General features: G+C 37.1%; 1 protein-coding gene across 2 annotated transcripts in view; it reads right to left on the minus strand.

Moving 5' to 3' along the window:
• The window catches only part of LOC110025404 (sacsin), a 153,968-nt gene that overhangs the window by 111,135 nt on the left and 24,846 nt on the right, over nucleotides 1–17,987 (minus strand). For both annotated transcript variants that reach the window (XM_020725860.1, XM_020725861.1), the window contains exon 3: nucleotides 11,798–17,778. In XM_020725860.1, coding sequence (XP_020581519.1) covers nucleotides 11,798–17,778 — 5,981 coding nt within the window. The remainder of the gene's footprint in view (nucleotides 1–11,797; nucleotides 17,779–17,987) is intronic.

The raw sequence follows: 17,987 nt of genomic DNA on the forward strand, positions 1-17,987 counted from the left end.
TGAGCTTATTTGTGAGTTTGTTTAAGGCTAGTTTGGTGGCTGTTTTACTCCTTTTCCAGGCCTTAGTCGTGAGCTAGTTTAGAGCTTAATTGTTTGGGGGCGTTTGGGGGCTGGTTTGGTGGTTGTTTTGCTCCTCTTCCAGGTTCTACCCGTGAGCCTCAATTGGTGTGGTGTGTGTTGTCTTACGGTTCTCTTTTGTTGCCTTTTACTCGTGACCCCTGTATGTTGTGATCAATGTTGGGATTGGCTGGAATTTGATTTGTTCCTTATTTTAGTCTGGTCATGAGCTTCCCCCTATGGTTCTTTTATGATTATTCAAACTCAAATAAAGATAAGTTGATACCTATTGTGTTGACTTTGGGTATTGTTTGGTGCTGTTGCCTTTGGAGCCTTCCTTTTGGCCCTTCCCGTCCTCACCCGTGAGTCTGTTATGATGTTGGAGTCTTACTCGAGAGCATTTTTTTTAACACCATGTTGAATTTATATCTCATTATAAACTTTTGATGGAGGTTGGGATTAAATTATTTTTAACATCGGTATGTTTTTCTAGAAGGCTAAGGAATTATTTTTTCCATTAACTAGTGTCTCTTCTTTTATGAAATGTAAAAGGGCTTGTACAATTTCATTTTAAAAAATATATATATAAGGTTAATGTAAATTGAATTTATAAAGGGGTTTGGAAATCCATAAAATTGCCGCTGGAAAGGATATTCTTCTCGGGATTGATCCGATCATTTTTTTTAACGAATTTAAATGTTTTAGACCGATACATTCATGATTTTATTTTAATCTTCACTGAATTGGCTTGGATTTAAAAATGAATAGGTCTCATTTTCGTTCGTTTTGTTTTTTTTTTAACGGTCAAGTTAAAAATGGGAATTTCCGATTTAATTATATTCAGAAATGATTCACAGTCTTAACGAAAATATGAGAGAAAGAGAAAGGGAGAGAAAATTAAAAATAAGATTTGGATTTTCGAGGTGATAAAACTTAAATGGGGGTAGAGTAGTGAACCATCTACCATTCCTTTTGCATATGAAAGATGAAACTGTAAATTGGAAGAATAGGGATTGGAAGAAAGTGAGAGTTTAGATAACAATTAAGGACATGGATTGGAAATATTAGTAGACCTGCACTTAGGTCCCTTAAGTTTTAAATAAACTTAAATCTAATTGTTCTAATTAGGTTTGAAGCACACTTCACAACCCTTTTACAAAAACTATAAGTTCATCCCTTAGGTTTTAGGAGTTTGATGGTGAGCTAAGCTTAATTTAAAGAGGTTTGAGAGTTAGTTGAAAGACACTTAGTTGAAGTTAGACACTTTAGAACACTTCAGATCCAAATTAAAGTGTAGGCTTCCTAGGTCTTAGGAGCACACCCCGAGAGAGTTCACCCCCTAATTTTCAAATGAACCTAAGAAGTCAAACATTTGACCTCATCTCGTGAGTTAATTAAGACACTAGACACGAGGGTGTACTAGATTGTGATTCATGACTGATTTAATTAAATCAAAAAATGAAATTCTTACCTTAATTTGACTAAAACTGAAACCCAATGCTCCGGGATTTGAGTCTGTCTTACACTCAAATCCTCCTGGCGATTGGGGACATCACCAATATCACATATAAATCTCATATTATTGGTCATTTAATTTATATGTGATATTGCATTTTAATGTGATATTGCATTTTATTTTATTTGTTCGTCTTTTTCCTACGATTTACCTGTTTTCTCAAGCTTTTAAGGTCGTGGTTTCTCCTTTCACACAGCACAAAATAGCTAAACTTAAAGGAGCAATGAACCTTTCAGGTGTACAGGTTTAATTTATATTACAACATTTTATTTCACATTATAGTGTTCTCATAGTCTGTTATACTATTTTCTCAGCATGTTATACTGTCTTTTCATAGCCTCTTATATTCTTCTTTCAGCATGCTATACTGTCTTTTCTTTCTACCGTACACTATACTGTTTCATTCTTTTATACTGCATGTTTTGTTATTTTGATATACACTATGCCTTAAATTAGGATAATCTAATAGTTAGGTGAATTTTCAAAACCAAAACTGAACCAGGAGGAGCTACAATGAGAAGCTTGGAGCGAACATCGTGGGCAGCACGCCGAGGAACAACTTCAAGTTGGATCAGCAAAACATCAAAACACATCACATAAACATTTTCACATCACCCATCACTTCATTTAGTTTAAATAATAACTCATAAGATAACCCTTTAGGCTTTTTGCACAATTCTGTTGTACAATAATAAGTCCTAACACTTTAGGATTCCAATGTTATCGTGCGGTACGGTGTAAATCCTCCTGTCTTTTTAGGCTTCTTTTTAGGCTATTTGCCTTTTTAGGCTATTTGCACAGTCCAATATTGTGTAAACATAAGTCCTAAATCTTAAATAATTTGCAGGATTGAAATATCAAATTACATCACTTCAAAGACGTAAAACCAAACAATAGGATAGTTGGGACATATTTGGGTTTTCTCCTGGATTTGTGATATCCACTACTTTTCTTTTCTTTGGATTTCTTAAATAATTGTTCCTATTTTGAGCAATCCCTATTTGATTTTCCCTTTTTCAATCGTGAAAACTTAAACTTTGAAATCTTAAAAGCAAAACCACCTGATCTTAATCGAGAATTTTCTTAAGAGACCCATAGTTATTTAAGATGTAATTAACTATAGGGGTTTGCCTCTATAGGGAACCTGGAACCCAGATAAAATAAACCCTATATAATTTTTTTATTTTAGGTGGGGGAACTTGTTGGTCTTTTTATAAAATATTTGGCAGACTAAAACAAATGTCACAAATTTTATTAGTCTAGGTGATTGAACCCCTATGTGATTGAACATATTTATTATTCCCTATTACAAGTGATATATTTATTCTTCGAGATAAGTGTGTTACTTGTAGTATTGTATTCAATCATTTAAACTATAAATGTAGTAAGACCCGTTTGGTCTCACCTATTTTAAAATTAAAATGTTACTTTTAAAAATAAAAAAAGGGTTATATTCATATTTAAATAATTTTCAAAATCACAAAATCATTCAATTTTTCAAACCACGAAATTTAAAAAAAATGACTGACATAGGCAAATCAGCAAAATAGCCAAAATAGTATATGTCGCAAGGCACCAAAGAAATTCATTTTCAAGATCATAGGGAAAATAGAACAACAATCAGTTAGTATCTCATCAAGTGTATTCGACGAACGATAAGCAGTTCTATAAAATGCTTTGGACATTTCATAAGGTAAACCTCAAATAAATGGAATAATATGCTGATGGAAGCAACCTTACACACATCACATGCCCAAATCAAAGCACATACTGACACGTCCATCTCATGCTTTTCAAAGGGGGGTTGATTGGATAGAAAGTGAAGAGAAAGGTTACATCTTGATGCTAGCCCAATAAAACTTCAAGGACAAACCCTGAAAAGAAATATCCAGCAGCACCTTCACTTACCAAAGCTTCAACAACCAACAAACCCTCCCCGGGTGAGGTTTTATAGCCACAGAGGGGAAGGAAGACCAATCGAATGAAATAAAAGCTCGTGGCATTGGTAAGGGAAAAAAAAATTTTGGGCAGGTGGATTTTAAGCTCGAGAAGTGTTGGGGGGGGGGGGGGGGGGGGGGGGGGGTCAGCAAACCAGGTACTTGAGAGGAAGAGGAAGAGTCAGTCGGCCAAGGCTTCGTAAAATGGGGGTTCGGCTAGTTAAGGCTCGGGCGAGAAGGACCGACCGAAGAGGAGGAAGGAGGAATCGGGGTTCAGGTCGCAACGGGAGAGGAGAGAGCCCTGTGCGGGAGAAGAGTCGAAGCCATAGGTTTAGGTGGAGTGAGTTAAGGATTAAGGAAAAATAAAATAAAATAAAAAAAATAAATGCTTCTTTCTTTTTTAAAATTGTTAGTTTTATAATGTTTAGTATTTAAAATATCCCAATTCGCACACTACTTACCCGTGCACGAAACTTTATCAAAATGGGTGTCCCTCCTACGTAAAATCGACGTCTCAGACATGCTAGTGCGGTCCGTTTCATCATCCGGGTCGTTTGGACAAGCTCCTTGACAATTAGGTCAAAAACACATCAAACTTAATTTTCTTTGAATTTTAACTCATGGTTCATCATGTTAAAATTAATTTGAATTTTAATCGACAGTGGAGTGTGTGCAAATGTACGTGATGTGAATGGGGTATGCACAATATCACCCTAGAGCTTAAAGATCTTATAGCAACTCTCTTTGGAGTGTGTGCAAGTGTATGTGATGTGAATGGGATATGCACAATGTCACCCTAGAGCTTAAAGATCCTATAGCAACTCTCTTTGGGTTTCATCATATTGGTCTCAACCATCCAAGTGCTGGTGGTCCAAAACCACACATGTGAGACCCCCAAGAAGAGCCAAAAAGTGGCTGGAATTTCCAAGTGGTGTGGGTCCCATCACTAGGCTTATAAAATGGTCAAAAAAAAGCCATACGACTAGATCCTTAGGCTCTAAGGAAAAAGAAGGAAAGATCTCACAAAAATGAGGTCAACAGGTAGCTCCATCACCTTCAACAAGACCAATTTGACACTATACCACGAGGATCCAGAAGCTTCAACATTTGAGGTTTAATGTTCCCACCCCAGGAGACTGACACATTCACGCATGTTTCTACTATCCTGTCATAGTATCGCGAACTGTATAAAGAGTCGTGGCTTCAACCGATCCATGAGGGCCAATCAACCCTCTCTTTATCTGGATTTTTCCTCCTATTTTGGGGGGAGGCCATTCATATTTACCTTAAGTCTACAAATATGATCCTTTCGTATTTTATGGCAGTTTTTCTTCATGATTTCTGTCACAACAACTGTCACTCCTATTTACCACCTCGGATCAGTTTTAGCCGTAGCATCTTCTCGCTGTCGGATACAACCCCAGAAGAGAGAAACGCCCTGGAGGCAGAGATCTGAAATCAGGGAACCAAAATTGCACCCTAAGCAAACAAACAACATATATATAATAGAGAATAGTAGTTAGAATAGAAATGGATAGAATAAGAAGGGAATAGAATAGGAAGATAAAAAAATAGGAAGGGGAAGGAATTAGGTAGTACTTCCTGTCTCATGGGAGAGGGAAGGGGGTCGGCCCAGCCTCCTGTTGAAGCTACTGGCCGGTTCAGCCAGGCCCCAAGCCTCGTATCCTCCCTCCTTTCACTCAATTCGCTCAGTCAAAGGCAAAAGAATGTTTGGTCGAATGCTAATGCAGTTCAACGGTTACCTCCTCCCCTTCCTCCTCCATCTTCTTCTTCTTCTTCCTATTCAATTAGGACACAACACCTTTTCTTGCCCTCACTTCCTTTATCTCTCACACGCTCTCTCTCTCTCTCTCCTCTCTAGTGCGGTGGGTTCGAATGAATGAAGGAATAACACTGACCTTTGAAGAAAGATTTTTATAATATATATATATATATATATATATATATATTTGTTATAAGGTGGATATTTTTGCTATTTTGGAACCCTTGGTCGCCTCTCCAGATGATTGCATCTTGGGTAAATTCAAAAACTTTTCTTTTTTTTTGTTAATTGCTCTAACAAAATCTAGTTGTTTTGGCGTAAGAACGTTACAGTTGATATCATTGCTGATGATAAACAGTTCGTTCATACCCATTTTTCTATGGATGTGTTTTCTGGTTGTCTTACTTTTGTCTATGTTGGGACTTCCAATGCTGCTAGAGTTGATCTCTGACACAAGCTTGTTGCTATGGGCACAACTATTAATCAAAATTGGATGGTGAGAGGAGATTTCAATATGGTGATACATGAATCTGAGAAACTTGGTGGCAGGAGATTTGATTCCACCTTAACTAATAAGTTCAATGAGTCTTTGGCTCTTGCAAGTGTCTCCGATTTGGGATTTATCGGCTCTAAATTCACTTGGAAACACTTGGAAAAAGGATAATCTTTTTGAAAGACTTGATAGATGTTTTGCTAATCAGCAGTGGAATCTCTTATGATTTCTCTCAAGTTCAGCATCTATCCAGAACCGGCTCGGATCATAGTCATCTCCTTTTATCTTTTGATTATTTTAAAAAGTCCTCTACCTACCACTTTCGTTTTTTAAATGTTTGGGCTATACATGATTTCTTGAGACTTATTGCGACAAACTGAAAATGTGAGGAGATAGGAAATGCTTGGTATATTCTTTGGAAATTACACAATAGAGTGGCTGCTGCTTTAAAATCTTGGAACTGGGAGGTTTTTTGTGTTCATGCAAGAGTTAAAAAAACAGAACAAAGGGACAATATTTTTCAAGCTCTTGATGAAAACACCACTGATATCATTTAGGATTTACAGGATGCTAATAAAGAGCTGCTTGAGGCCTTTCTTTGGGAGGAGGAGTTGCTTCAACAAAAAGCGCAGGAGACTCATTTTACCCAGGGAGATAGGAATACTAAATATTTTCATGTTTGTATCAAACAACGAAGAGCTAATAACATCATTGTGAGAATTAAAAACAATGACAGGCACTAGATTACTGGAGAAGAGGAAATTCGGGAGAAAGTTGTGCTTCACTTTTCTAAACTCTTTGAGGTCCACGAGACTTCCGGTTACATTGATGCCTCCTTGTTTGACGAGGTTCGACATCATATGGTACATATTGACCTTTGTGAAATCCCTACGGCTGAGGAGATTTATTCCATCCTCTTTCAAATTAATTGTAATAAAGCTCCGGGGCCTGATGTCTTTACTTCTGCTTTTTATATCAAATGTTGGAGCGTTGTTAAAGATCATGTTGTGGCGGCTATACAAAGTTTCTTTAAAGGGGAAACCCCTGTAAATTACTTCTCGGCTGCTACTATTGTCCTCATCCCTAAGAACACTCAAAAGAGCTCTTGGGATCATTTCAAGTCTATTTCTCTAACTTCTGTTATTTCTAAGTTGATTAGTAAGACTTTGGTCAAACGTCTTCAACCTCACAAGTTAATCTCTTTGAATCAACCTGCTTTTGTTCAGGGGAGGGGGATTGCCGATAATATTAGCTGGCTCAGGAACTCATTCTTGATATTGATAAAAAGTGTATAGGAGGTAACATGATTACTAAACTGGACATTCGTAAGGCCTATGATTCGATTAGCTGGGATTTCATTTTGAAGATTCTTCATGCTCGTGGCTTTTCTCAAGAGTTTTGCAAAATTATAAATTTCTGGCTTCATTGTAATAAATACAGCATTCTCATTAATGGCAAATCTCAGGGCTTTTTTAGTGCAGGCCGAGGGATTAAGCAGGGAGATCATTTATCCCCTACCATATTTATCTTATTTTTTTATTATCTCTCCCGTCTTCTTAACAATCTTTTCAGAAGAAACCCCAAGCTGCAATATGCTCATAAATCCAATATGTTGGTCTCTCACTTAGCTTATGTTGATGATATGATCCTCTTTTCTAATGCTAGCAAGAATTCGGTTAAGGAAATACATAATGTCATGGTTGATTTTCAATTGGTCCCTGGCCTCTCCTTCAATGCCAATAAATGTAATATTTTTTTGGGGAAAATGATTAGCCGTTCTAATGCCTTTTGGATAGCTAATTTTACGGGTTTCTCCCTCTCTACTCTTCCACTTAAATATCTGGGGGTGTTCATCCTTAAGGGCGAAAGAGACGTATACAGTTTGACGAGGTTGTGGATAAGATTCTAAAAAGAATCTTGGATTAGAAAAATAATTTCCTTTCCTTTGGAGGTCATATTACTCTGTTAAGAAGCATGCTTCATTCTATTCCTTTATATATTCTCCAAGTTCTCCAACCCAAAAAGAGCATTATTATGATTCTTGAAAGATGTTTCAATAAGTTCTTATGGGTGGGAAATCATTCTGGTAGAAGATGGGTTACCTTGGAAGGATGTTTGTAAACCCATAAGTACCGGTGGTTTGGGTTTCAAATCTCTGCATCATATGACTGATATTAATTTTTTCAAGTAATGGTTCAATTTCAGGAAAAATGAGTCATTATGGGCCAACTTTATGCATGGGAAGTATTGTCGTTTCTCTCATCCTGCTGTGATAAATTGGCGACTGGGCAATTCCACGATGTGGAAGAGAATGCTTAATGTTAGAGATTGGGCGAGGAACTTCATTTATTGAGAGGTGGGGGGAGGTAACCTATCTTTCTGGCACAATTGTTGGTCTCATGCTTCGTTGAATATGAGGGATACGCGGTTCTCTAATCTCAAAGTTTCGGATGTTTGGGTTGATGGCCATTGGAACCTCCCTCTTCTCACTAGCATTTTGGGTTTGGAGGGAGCTAATTTCATTTCCACAATACCTTTTGATCCTCTTTTGCATGATACTCATTATTTGAAATTCCCCATGGCAAACTCTATTACTAAATCTTTATATGCTTCTCGGTATAATTTTCAAAACACCCCTTGGGGGGAATGGGTGTGGAGTTGGGCTTTAACCCCGTCGATGTCTTTCTTGGCCTGGCGTATTTTTCACTATCATTCCTTGTGATGATATCCTTAAGATGAAAGGTTTGAGAATTGTCTAGAGGCGTTGTTTGTGTTTGATGGCGGAGGAGACCATTGAACATATATTTTTCTCCTGCCCCTTTGCTTTATTTATTTGGAGAAGAGTTGGTCTGTGGTTTGGTACTATTGTTTCTCCTGAGAGGAATCTTCTCACCACCTTGTGTTGCAATCCAGGTGGTAAGAAGAATCATTTTTGGCAAGTATACCCTTATATCATTTGTTGGTTTATCTGGATGGCTCGGAATGATATTATTCATGAGGGTAGGGATATTCAAAAAATGATGGTTTCACTAATATAATTTCTTACATCAATAAGTTATGGAGACTTGGAAATTCCAAAAAAGGTTTCTTTTCGGGCATTAATTATTTTTTGGCTTTGGGGCATATGAATGTGGCGGTCAGGAGAATCCTGCACCCTCCTATCTTGGTCAAATGGAGTCCACCCCCTAGAGGGTGGATTAAAGTTAATATGGATGGGAGTTTGAAGGGTCATAATGCTGGGTGTGAGGGCATTGCTAGGAATCACTATGGAAAGTGTATACTCTTCTTCTCTATCCCTTCTATGGAGGATTCCCCTTTTGAGGCTGAGGCTCGAGCTATTTTATCTGTTGTTTTATTGGCTTATTCTCTCAATTGGAAGTATATTACTTTTGAAAGTGATAATAGTTCTTTGATTGATATTTTTACTAATAGAGCCGACACCCCTTGGGATATTCTTTACTATATTAGGAGGATTAAAGGGTTAATTTCTTATATGAATGTCGTTTGGAATTTCATCTACCGGGAGGGTAATCAACCCGCAAATTGGCTTGCTAATTTGGGGTACACGAGTCATATATGTAGGGTGGGAGTAACTCCTCCCCCCTCTCTCTATACTCTGATGGTTGGGGATAATATTGATAACCCTTATATTCGTACTAATGTCACATCTTGATGCATGTTGGCTGGCCGAGTGGCATGGATTCTTGTGTTTATTCTTTTTTGAGACCTATATGTTATTCTAGCTGGAAGTTTCTTGTGTTTATTCTTTTTTGAGAAATTTGGAGTTGAGAGAGTATGAGATTATGGCTACTTAAATTTTTTATTTATGTGACGTCCGGCCTCTTATCTTTGGCATGGAGGTCCAGGAATCCTTCAATTTTTCTGCTGAGTTTTATTTGGGAGGCCCATGGCTCCCTATTTGCTGGTGGTTGAATTTATGAAGATGGAGGGTTTCTCGGTTTAAGGGTCGGGAGGTTGTGCTGGGTGGTTTTGCTTTTGGGATGCATCATATTGGCTGCCTTATTTTTAACATGGAGGCCCAGGGCTCCTTTGCTACTTTGGTGGTGGTGGTTTGGAGGTGTTATATTGGAAGTAGGGCTCTTGGGAGATAGAGTGTATGGGTTAGTTTCATGGGTAAGAGGGATGGTTGGAGGCTCGAAGAGTTGCTCTTTTTTCATCTGGGTATGATTTGTGACCATGTTATTTCCTATTTGGAGGCTCATGGCTTCAATTTCTCTCTGTCTCTCCATACTTCATGTTGTTTTATTAGGTCTGTTTGGACTGGCTTTGTTGATTGGGAGGTTGGAAGAATGAGGATCAGTTTTTCCTTTCTTAACACTTGGAATTTCTATTTCTCTACTGTTTTCTCTGTTCTTTTTGAGTTGCAGGATACGGATTCCTTGGTCAGGCTGCGGCTTCCTGGTTTCGAGAAGTTGTTGTTTGTCATACAGATTCTTCTTTTTTCGTTTCTTTTGATATACATGTTCATAGAGGATATACGCCATTTCTGTGGGTATACGTTTTGGTTTGATACATGTATATTTAGGCTAGTTTTAATCTCTTTTCTGTTCTTTTATTTTCTTGGGTGGAGTTGTACTGTAGAAAATGGAACCCCTAGGACTTTATGTGTTGTTTTGTTTTTTAGCGGGGATCCAATTTTCTCACTAAACCTTTGTAATCCTTCTTTTGATATTAAAATTATAAAAACCAATTATCATAAGGAGCCACGAGCTGCTCTTTATATATATATATATATATATATATGTATATATATATTTATATATTCAAATGATTTTAATTTCTTCACAATCCATATACTCACTGTAAAGGGGAAGGATTTTTTCTTAAATTTGAACTCTTCATCACATAAACTCTGTTTAGTTTTGATAAGTTTACTTTTGAAGTTTAGAAAATAGTTTAGTTAACGTAATTCTTTTAACTTCATTTTATTTAACATATATTAAATTACTTTAAATTTTAATTTTGCATTTAAGTTTTGAAGTTTGAATTGTGTTTTTCATTATAATCATAAGAATTTATTCATAATCATTTCTAACTTTCCTGTGGGATCGATACTTAGGACTCCATTAGAGCTCTTTATTAATTGATCAATACATATACTTGTGTTATTATTATAGGTTTAGCAATTTGAAGATTTTAAGAGATCAAATTATTTTTACTAAATATAGTCAATAAAATGATAATTAGTTATTATTACATTATGTTGAGAGTGATGATAATGATGCTTCATAATCACTCTCGTATTTTCATTAAACTTCAAGCTAGGAGATGCTACATTTTACAGTTCTCAAGCATTGAAGGATTTTAGTTCATAGGGCATTCACTTTATTTGTCTAGTTGATGTATTTTGTTTCTTCCATGCTAATTCTAGTTAATTACATAAAATGAGTTTATATCATTTTCTCCTAAAAATATGCACAAATTACTAGTTTAGACTCGATAAATAGCTCACGTTTAATTTATTATATAAGCATGCCTATTTAACAAGTAAAACAAACATGTAACTTAATTCAATTTTATTTAGCTTGATGCAAGCTAGTACAATTAATGTTGAAATTTTTTTAAAAGAAAAAATTTAAACCTAATGAAATATGGATATAATATAAAAAAAGATCCATGAAGCTAACCAAGGACTTACAATAAAGTAATTCCTCAATACAATATTATTTCTAATAGAATTCAAAAGTAATTTTAAAAAATACTAGAATAAATTGAGTCATGCCATATTATTTATATGAATGATCACGCAGTCTATTACTTTCCAAACAAATTATAATTGGCAATAATATTTGACCATGAATTTGATCAACTATTTTGAATAGCTTATATTACCAGCATAGAGGTGAGAATGTCTAGTGAGACAAAAGCATCATAGGTATGAGATGTAAAAACCAGTGATAATAAAGGTACAAATTCCTAACTCTTTATTGACAAAATATTATTGCCAAAATCCAGTAAAGAAAGTAATATTCATTAAAGTGAGATCATACCTGGAAGGATGCTTCCAAGAACCATCAGCGGCTAAAACAAAAGGCACTTTAGATAGGGTGGATTTAATGGAATCATCCTCTTCAACTAACTGTTTCAAATCAACAAAGATAGCGAAAAGAACACTAGGCCGCACAAGGAAACATTCTATTCGATGAAAAACATAGTTTTCGTAAAACTCAGCTTTTGACAATTCTCTAATCCCCAAATAATTTTGCAAAATACTCTTTTCCCTCTCGGAGTCAGTTCTGATAAAATTATCATCCACAAGATCCTCGAGTAAATCTACTGGCTTAAGAAATTTTAATGGATTAATCAAAGCTAAAAGCACCTCATTTTTATAAGACTCAAAAATTGGAAGTTGTTTGATTATGTCAATTTGCATGGAGCCCATTTGGTCCCCAGAAAACCACCTGGACTGGAAAATGAAACTCCTCAGTTCCCTCATCTCTGCCTTGGAGGCATTAAAAAATAAGTTCCTCATATCTTGCAGCTGACAAGAAGCTCGTATAGCATTCAGAATGCCAACTGCTGTCGCATCCCACACAAAGCTCCTCAAATGGGGATGATCTAGGGATAAGTCAGAACACAAAAAATAACAACCCAATTTCTGCAGTAAAGACGACAAATTTTCACTCCATCCATCATTTCTGACTACAACAGAATTTTCAACAAGTTGCAAAAGAAAACCATTTTTTACAGGTAAAATAGGCCACATGTTAAATATTGAAAGATCGTTACAGGATGCCTTCAAATATTTCCAGAGTAACCCCATCCATTCAAAACTTGGGTGACCGTGATCGCCTGGAGTCCATCGAACCAGCCTAGAATGCTGCCATTCAGTTGGAAGAATCCATGGCAAAAGTTCCACAAGAGAATAGCATGTCAATACATGCAAGTTAGTTAGGCCAGAATTAGCAATGTCTGTCAGCTTCTTCAACGTACTATCAGGAATGGAACAGTCAACAAGAAGATGTGGAACTGAATCGAAAAGAAGGTCAAATGCCTCAGTAGATACAACGAATACTCTATCACCTTCTCCCCGTTTGTTAAATGAAGCAAATTTACAATTTGCTAAAGGTAACAAAGGTAATCCATTTAATGAACCACAAGAAGAAATTATTCCATAATCACTCAAGCAGTAATCTAACGTGGTGACGATGTCATCTTTCTTCTTAAATACATAATGGCGGCGAATCAATAAGCATCTTAAAAACTGAGGAGTTAGAAAATGCAGCGAGGGGCATGAGACCATAAATCTTTGCACAATATCATTTGATACATTAGCTACAGGCAAGCCAGCTTCTGATAACACTTCTGCAAGCTCAATCGCTTTTGGAAAAGTAAAGTCAGGAAAGATGGTCTCTTTTGCTGAAATCCAATGCCCGCCTCTAGCTTTTGTGTACAAAACAGAAAGCTTTTGATCAGACAGAAATGCATAGAATTGCTTCACCATTGATTCCCATGGTTCAAGACCAGTGGAAGTAGGCCAAAAAGAGAAGTAAAGATCGCATGGACCAAGCTCTCGTGCAATGCAAACCAACAAACGACCATAAGCACTAGGAATTACATCTTCAAGGAGACAAAGGTTCCACTCTGAACGAACTTTTCCACCACCCGCCATGTCATTACCAAACCATATGTCTCTTCTGTTTGAAGATAATTCAAAATATGCATTAATATGTATTGGAAGACCAGTAGAAATTGGCAAAGGGAGGAAGCAAAACGCCCTGCCTACAAAAGTTTTTCTGTAATATACTGCAGTCATTTCACCTAGAGCAACTAAAGAAGCATAATAATCTACTGTGGTATCTAGGAAATTATCTTTTAAATCCTGCAAGTTAGCAGAGTGAAGGTAGCAGGAAACTGATGCCCAGGGAACAAATTTAAATGATTGGTTAATTACAGATAAAGATTTACTTTTTGCCCGCCCACCACCTATACATTCACTAACAACCCAAAAATGTAACTGAGAACCAGAAAGACTTTGCTCCAACAATAAAATCTTCTGGCAACTCCATGGCAGGTCTCTTTCAGAAATTTTATCTAATTTTGCCATGAACTGATCCCTACTCATCCCATTTTGCTGGTTTCCATGCACAAAGCTGAGCATTTTATGAAGGGGATGAAGCTCCTTTCCAAGCCCAGTATCACTGTGCCTAGACACACGATGTATTAACTGCATCTGAAGCCCGGGACCATCTTTTATAAAAATAGTTACCCTTTGGATATTATGAAGAAACAACAGCGACTCAGATACAACTTCTTTGAAAGAATTGAAAAGCAACTCCACATCATCAGGCGAATATTTTTCTTTCTTAATCTGGCTTCTGAGAGCTGCAGTTTTGTTCCTGAGTGGAAATCGAAATAGGGTACCAGGAAATGGTTGTTGTAAATCACAGCCAAAGTGTAAGAATGGCATGAACTGATCTGGAAACTGCTCCAAGATCTTTCTTCCGACAAATTCTATCCTCAGGCCTGGATGACTAGGAGATATTCCTGGCAGGTGGCAAGCATGAGGATCAAAAATCACAATGTTCTCACCGGAAACAAAACCAGGTATATCTGTAAAGTGATAAACAGAATTGAAGCCAAGTCCAAACCTTCCAATTGCAAAAGGCTTGTCAAGTTTACTGTCTTGGCCAATACGTGATATTGCATACAAATCTTGAGAACTGAAAACTGAATCATTAAAGCAGTATAGTGCGGGACCTTGCCATTCTGCCATTTGAGGTGAAAGAACGGATGACGTACCATATTGAGTTTTATCCAAAAGAAAAACCACTTCAGAAGCCTGTGCATCCTCAGCATTTTGTACAAGCTCAAAAAGTATTCCCGGCCCATCTGCATACATTTCAACAATATGCTTAAGCCTTGTTGTTAATGCCTCATGTTGACCAAACGCTTCAGCAACTCCTGCTAGGCTTAAATTCATTGAATCAGAACTTTCAGCAAGTAAAAGACGACGAAGAGAATGTACACCAAGTTTTTCAGCAATATCATTTGAAATGTTGCCATGCACGAAGTTACATCTATTGTTCTTACGCTTTAGTGAAACACTAGACCCATTTCCACTTGCATTCTCTTCCAAATCAAGCAACCAGGGAGCATCATTGTAAACTAAATCAGTTGCTGTAATTAACCGAGATGAGAGATCAGGTAAATAAACTTTAACATACAAACTCTGAAACTGGATTTCTGCAAGTTGCTGAGCGAAGGACACAGCCGCTCGAAGCTCTTGAGCATCAAGTGGAATGCAGCCTTTCTTACCTGCCATTCGGCAAAGAATATTGACATAATCCACAGGCTTCAAGCACTCTTGTACTCCAAGCTCCAAAAATAGGTCCCTGAATACAGCTAAATCAACAGGAATAACACGTATGTAGGGAGCCAAATGGAACTGTCCATTAAGAACAACCTCACTGACAGTTGAAAATCCATCTCCCACCCAAATCCATCTACAACCTTCAAGAATAACTTTAACAATGTCCATCTCATCTGAGCCTATCAAATTTGACAATAGGGAGTATAGCTTAGGCATTGCTATTGCTAATTCTTGTCGAAGAATCTGATCTACCACAATCTCATTGTTTTTTCCAAGTTCAAGCAGTTGAGCAGCAATCACATTTCCACTGGGAGGTAAATACCAACCTAAGCTCCAGGACAAAGCAAATGACCGGCATTCTCCATCAAGAATTCGTGAACTTGCAGAAACAAGCCATATATCTTCTCTTGGTCTAACTATCTTAGGAGGGGCCACCATGGATGAAACTACAGGCCATGGCAACGTTGCATGGGGTGCAGAATCCAATACAGGGCACCAGCATATCATTCTAAGATCATTCCAGAATTTTTCAATACCATCTCGTGAAGGATTATTACCACGCATTCTTGACGCAGCAACTCTTGAAAACATCATGTTTACACCCTTTTGACAATCATTATTACAGAACCACTTATCTGAATGAACTTCAAGGTATGAAAGAAGCACCTTCCCATGTAAAGAAGCCTTTAACTGATCCTCACGCATCAACGATTCAACTTGACGTGCGCTCTTTATAATTGTGTCTGCTGAAACTGATGTTCTAAGTCCCAAGCAGAGTAACATGTCCAGAACACTGGGTTCTCGAAATAAGCCACCAGGAAAACAATTTGAATCTTCGAGAAGAGCATAAAGTTCATCAACGCGAGGATCATATAGAGATTCAGGACAATCTAAGCTTCCGCTGACAGTGGGTATAAATTTTAATTTACGCAAAGATTCCTTGATAGAAGAATCATCAAGACACAGTTGTGGCAGTTCTTTTAGAATAGATAGCATAATCTCATCACGAACATCAGATTGCAATTCACCAAGTCTACTCTGAACATACTTCTTGTAGAAAGCAGACTTTGGCATGCGCTCAATACCAAAGTACCTCAGCAAAATATCTTCTTCAGTAATAGATGAACAGAAAACAAAATCACCGTTCAGAAAGCGTATGGGAATATCTACAGGTGGTAAATATCTCGTAGGACATTCCAAATTATGAAAATGAATGTTTTCGTCATTCTGTTCACCATAGACTCTGTAAATAGGAAGCCTCTTTGCATTTTTAATATGAGTGTCAGAAAGAAAGCCTCCGAGATACCACTTTGGATGAAGTAGAAACCTGCTGAGCTCAATTTTCTCAGGAACAGAGAGAACTTGAAAAGGCAACCATCTTTCATTCCCCTCAGACGAAACGGAATCAAAAATAGAGTTCAGAATGCCACCAGCATCACTATCCGAAACATATAGAGATAAATCACGATGATTAATTTTGTATGCTGGATCGAGGATTTTACAGCCGATTTTCACTAGAAGCTCCTGCAATGTTTCAGATAGCTTCTCTGAACTGATAAACTTAGAGGTTTTCGATGTTCTGTAAAGGTGCCCAGAAGTAGATGGCAAAATAGGCCACTCACCAAATGTTGATATATCATAAGATTGATTTTGAATATAGTCCCAGAAATATGTAAACCAAGTTGGCGTTGGAACAGAAGTGCCTACACCAGGATTCAATGCAACCCTGTTCTCACACCTCCATTCAGCAGGGAAGATCCTTGGGAATAGCTGCAGAAAGTATTTCTCATTGAGAAATGTTAGATTCGTTTGAGAACAAATAGCAATGTCAGAAAGGCTATTCAATAACTCAGATGGAATGGTTCGATCAATCATTATATCAGGAATCAATCCCAAAACACTGTATTCAAGCTCACTGCAAATAAAATAATTTGTTCCCTTCATGGTCTTGGTAAAGGTTCCAAACTCATCATTTGCCAAAGGAAGCAATGCAAGACCCTCTACATGTTTATCAACATCCTCATTGCTCAGGTCAGTTAGACAGTATTCTAATAGAACTAATTTGTATGATTTGTTTAATGTGCCTAGTTTCATACTTTCCTTTAGGAATCTTCGTACTATTACAGGACTAACCAAACTGATATTAAAATTTGACCAAAATTTATACATTGTCTCAAAAATGAAAGCAGGTAGACAAACAACGGGCATCCCTAATAAGACTAGAGCCTCGCCTAGTATTTCACTTTTTTTAAAATCCAAATCGTGAAAGAACGCCTCAGCTGGCGATATCCAATTTCCACCTGCAAAATTAGAATATAAGACCTTAGCAGAATAAGCAATTCTGTATATATTCTCGACTAAAATACTCCATGGCTCCTCATATAAACCAGTTGGCCAAACAGAATAGTATTGCATGGTGGGACCAAACAGCTTGCTCAAACCAACCAGCAACTCACAATAGGCTGGAGCAACAACAAATTCTAACAGTAGCCTATTCCAGTCAGACCTCAGTTTTCCCACTCGGTCCAAATTAGATCCAAACCAGATGCTACGTCTGTTAGAGTAAACTTCAAAGCATCCGTTCACGTGAACATTAAGCCCTGTTCTTACTGGCAATGGAAGAGAACAAAACACGAGGCCTTCCTTATAAAAATGATCCTATAAAAAAATTCCCATCAGAAAAAAGTACATTTTTGTCTAAACATTTGAAAATCCAAGTGATCAAACAGAAGAGAACAAGAAAAACTAGAGCTCTCAGCGTGTAGATGGGCATAAAATAAATAGCATAATAAGACTAAGACATAAAGAAATACAGAAAACAATAAAAATAAGCAGTCCCCAAGAAACTATAAATCAAAAGGGTCTGA

Source organism: Phalaenopsis equestris, unplaced genomic scaffold (genome assembly GCF_001263595.1).
Source record: "Phalaenopsis equestris unplaced genomic scaffold, ASM126359v1 Scaffold000297, whole genome shotgun sequence".
In the NCBI taxonomy this organism is placed as follows: Eukaryota; Viridiplantae; Streptophyta; class Magnoliopsida; order Asparagales; family Orchidaceae; genus Phalaenopsis; species Phalaenopsis equestris.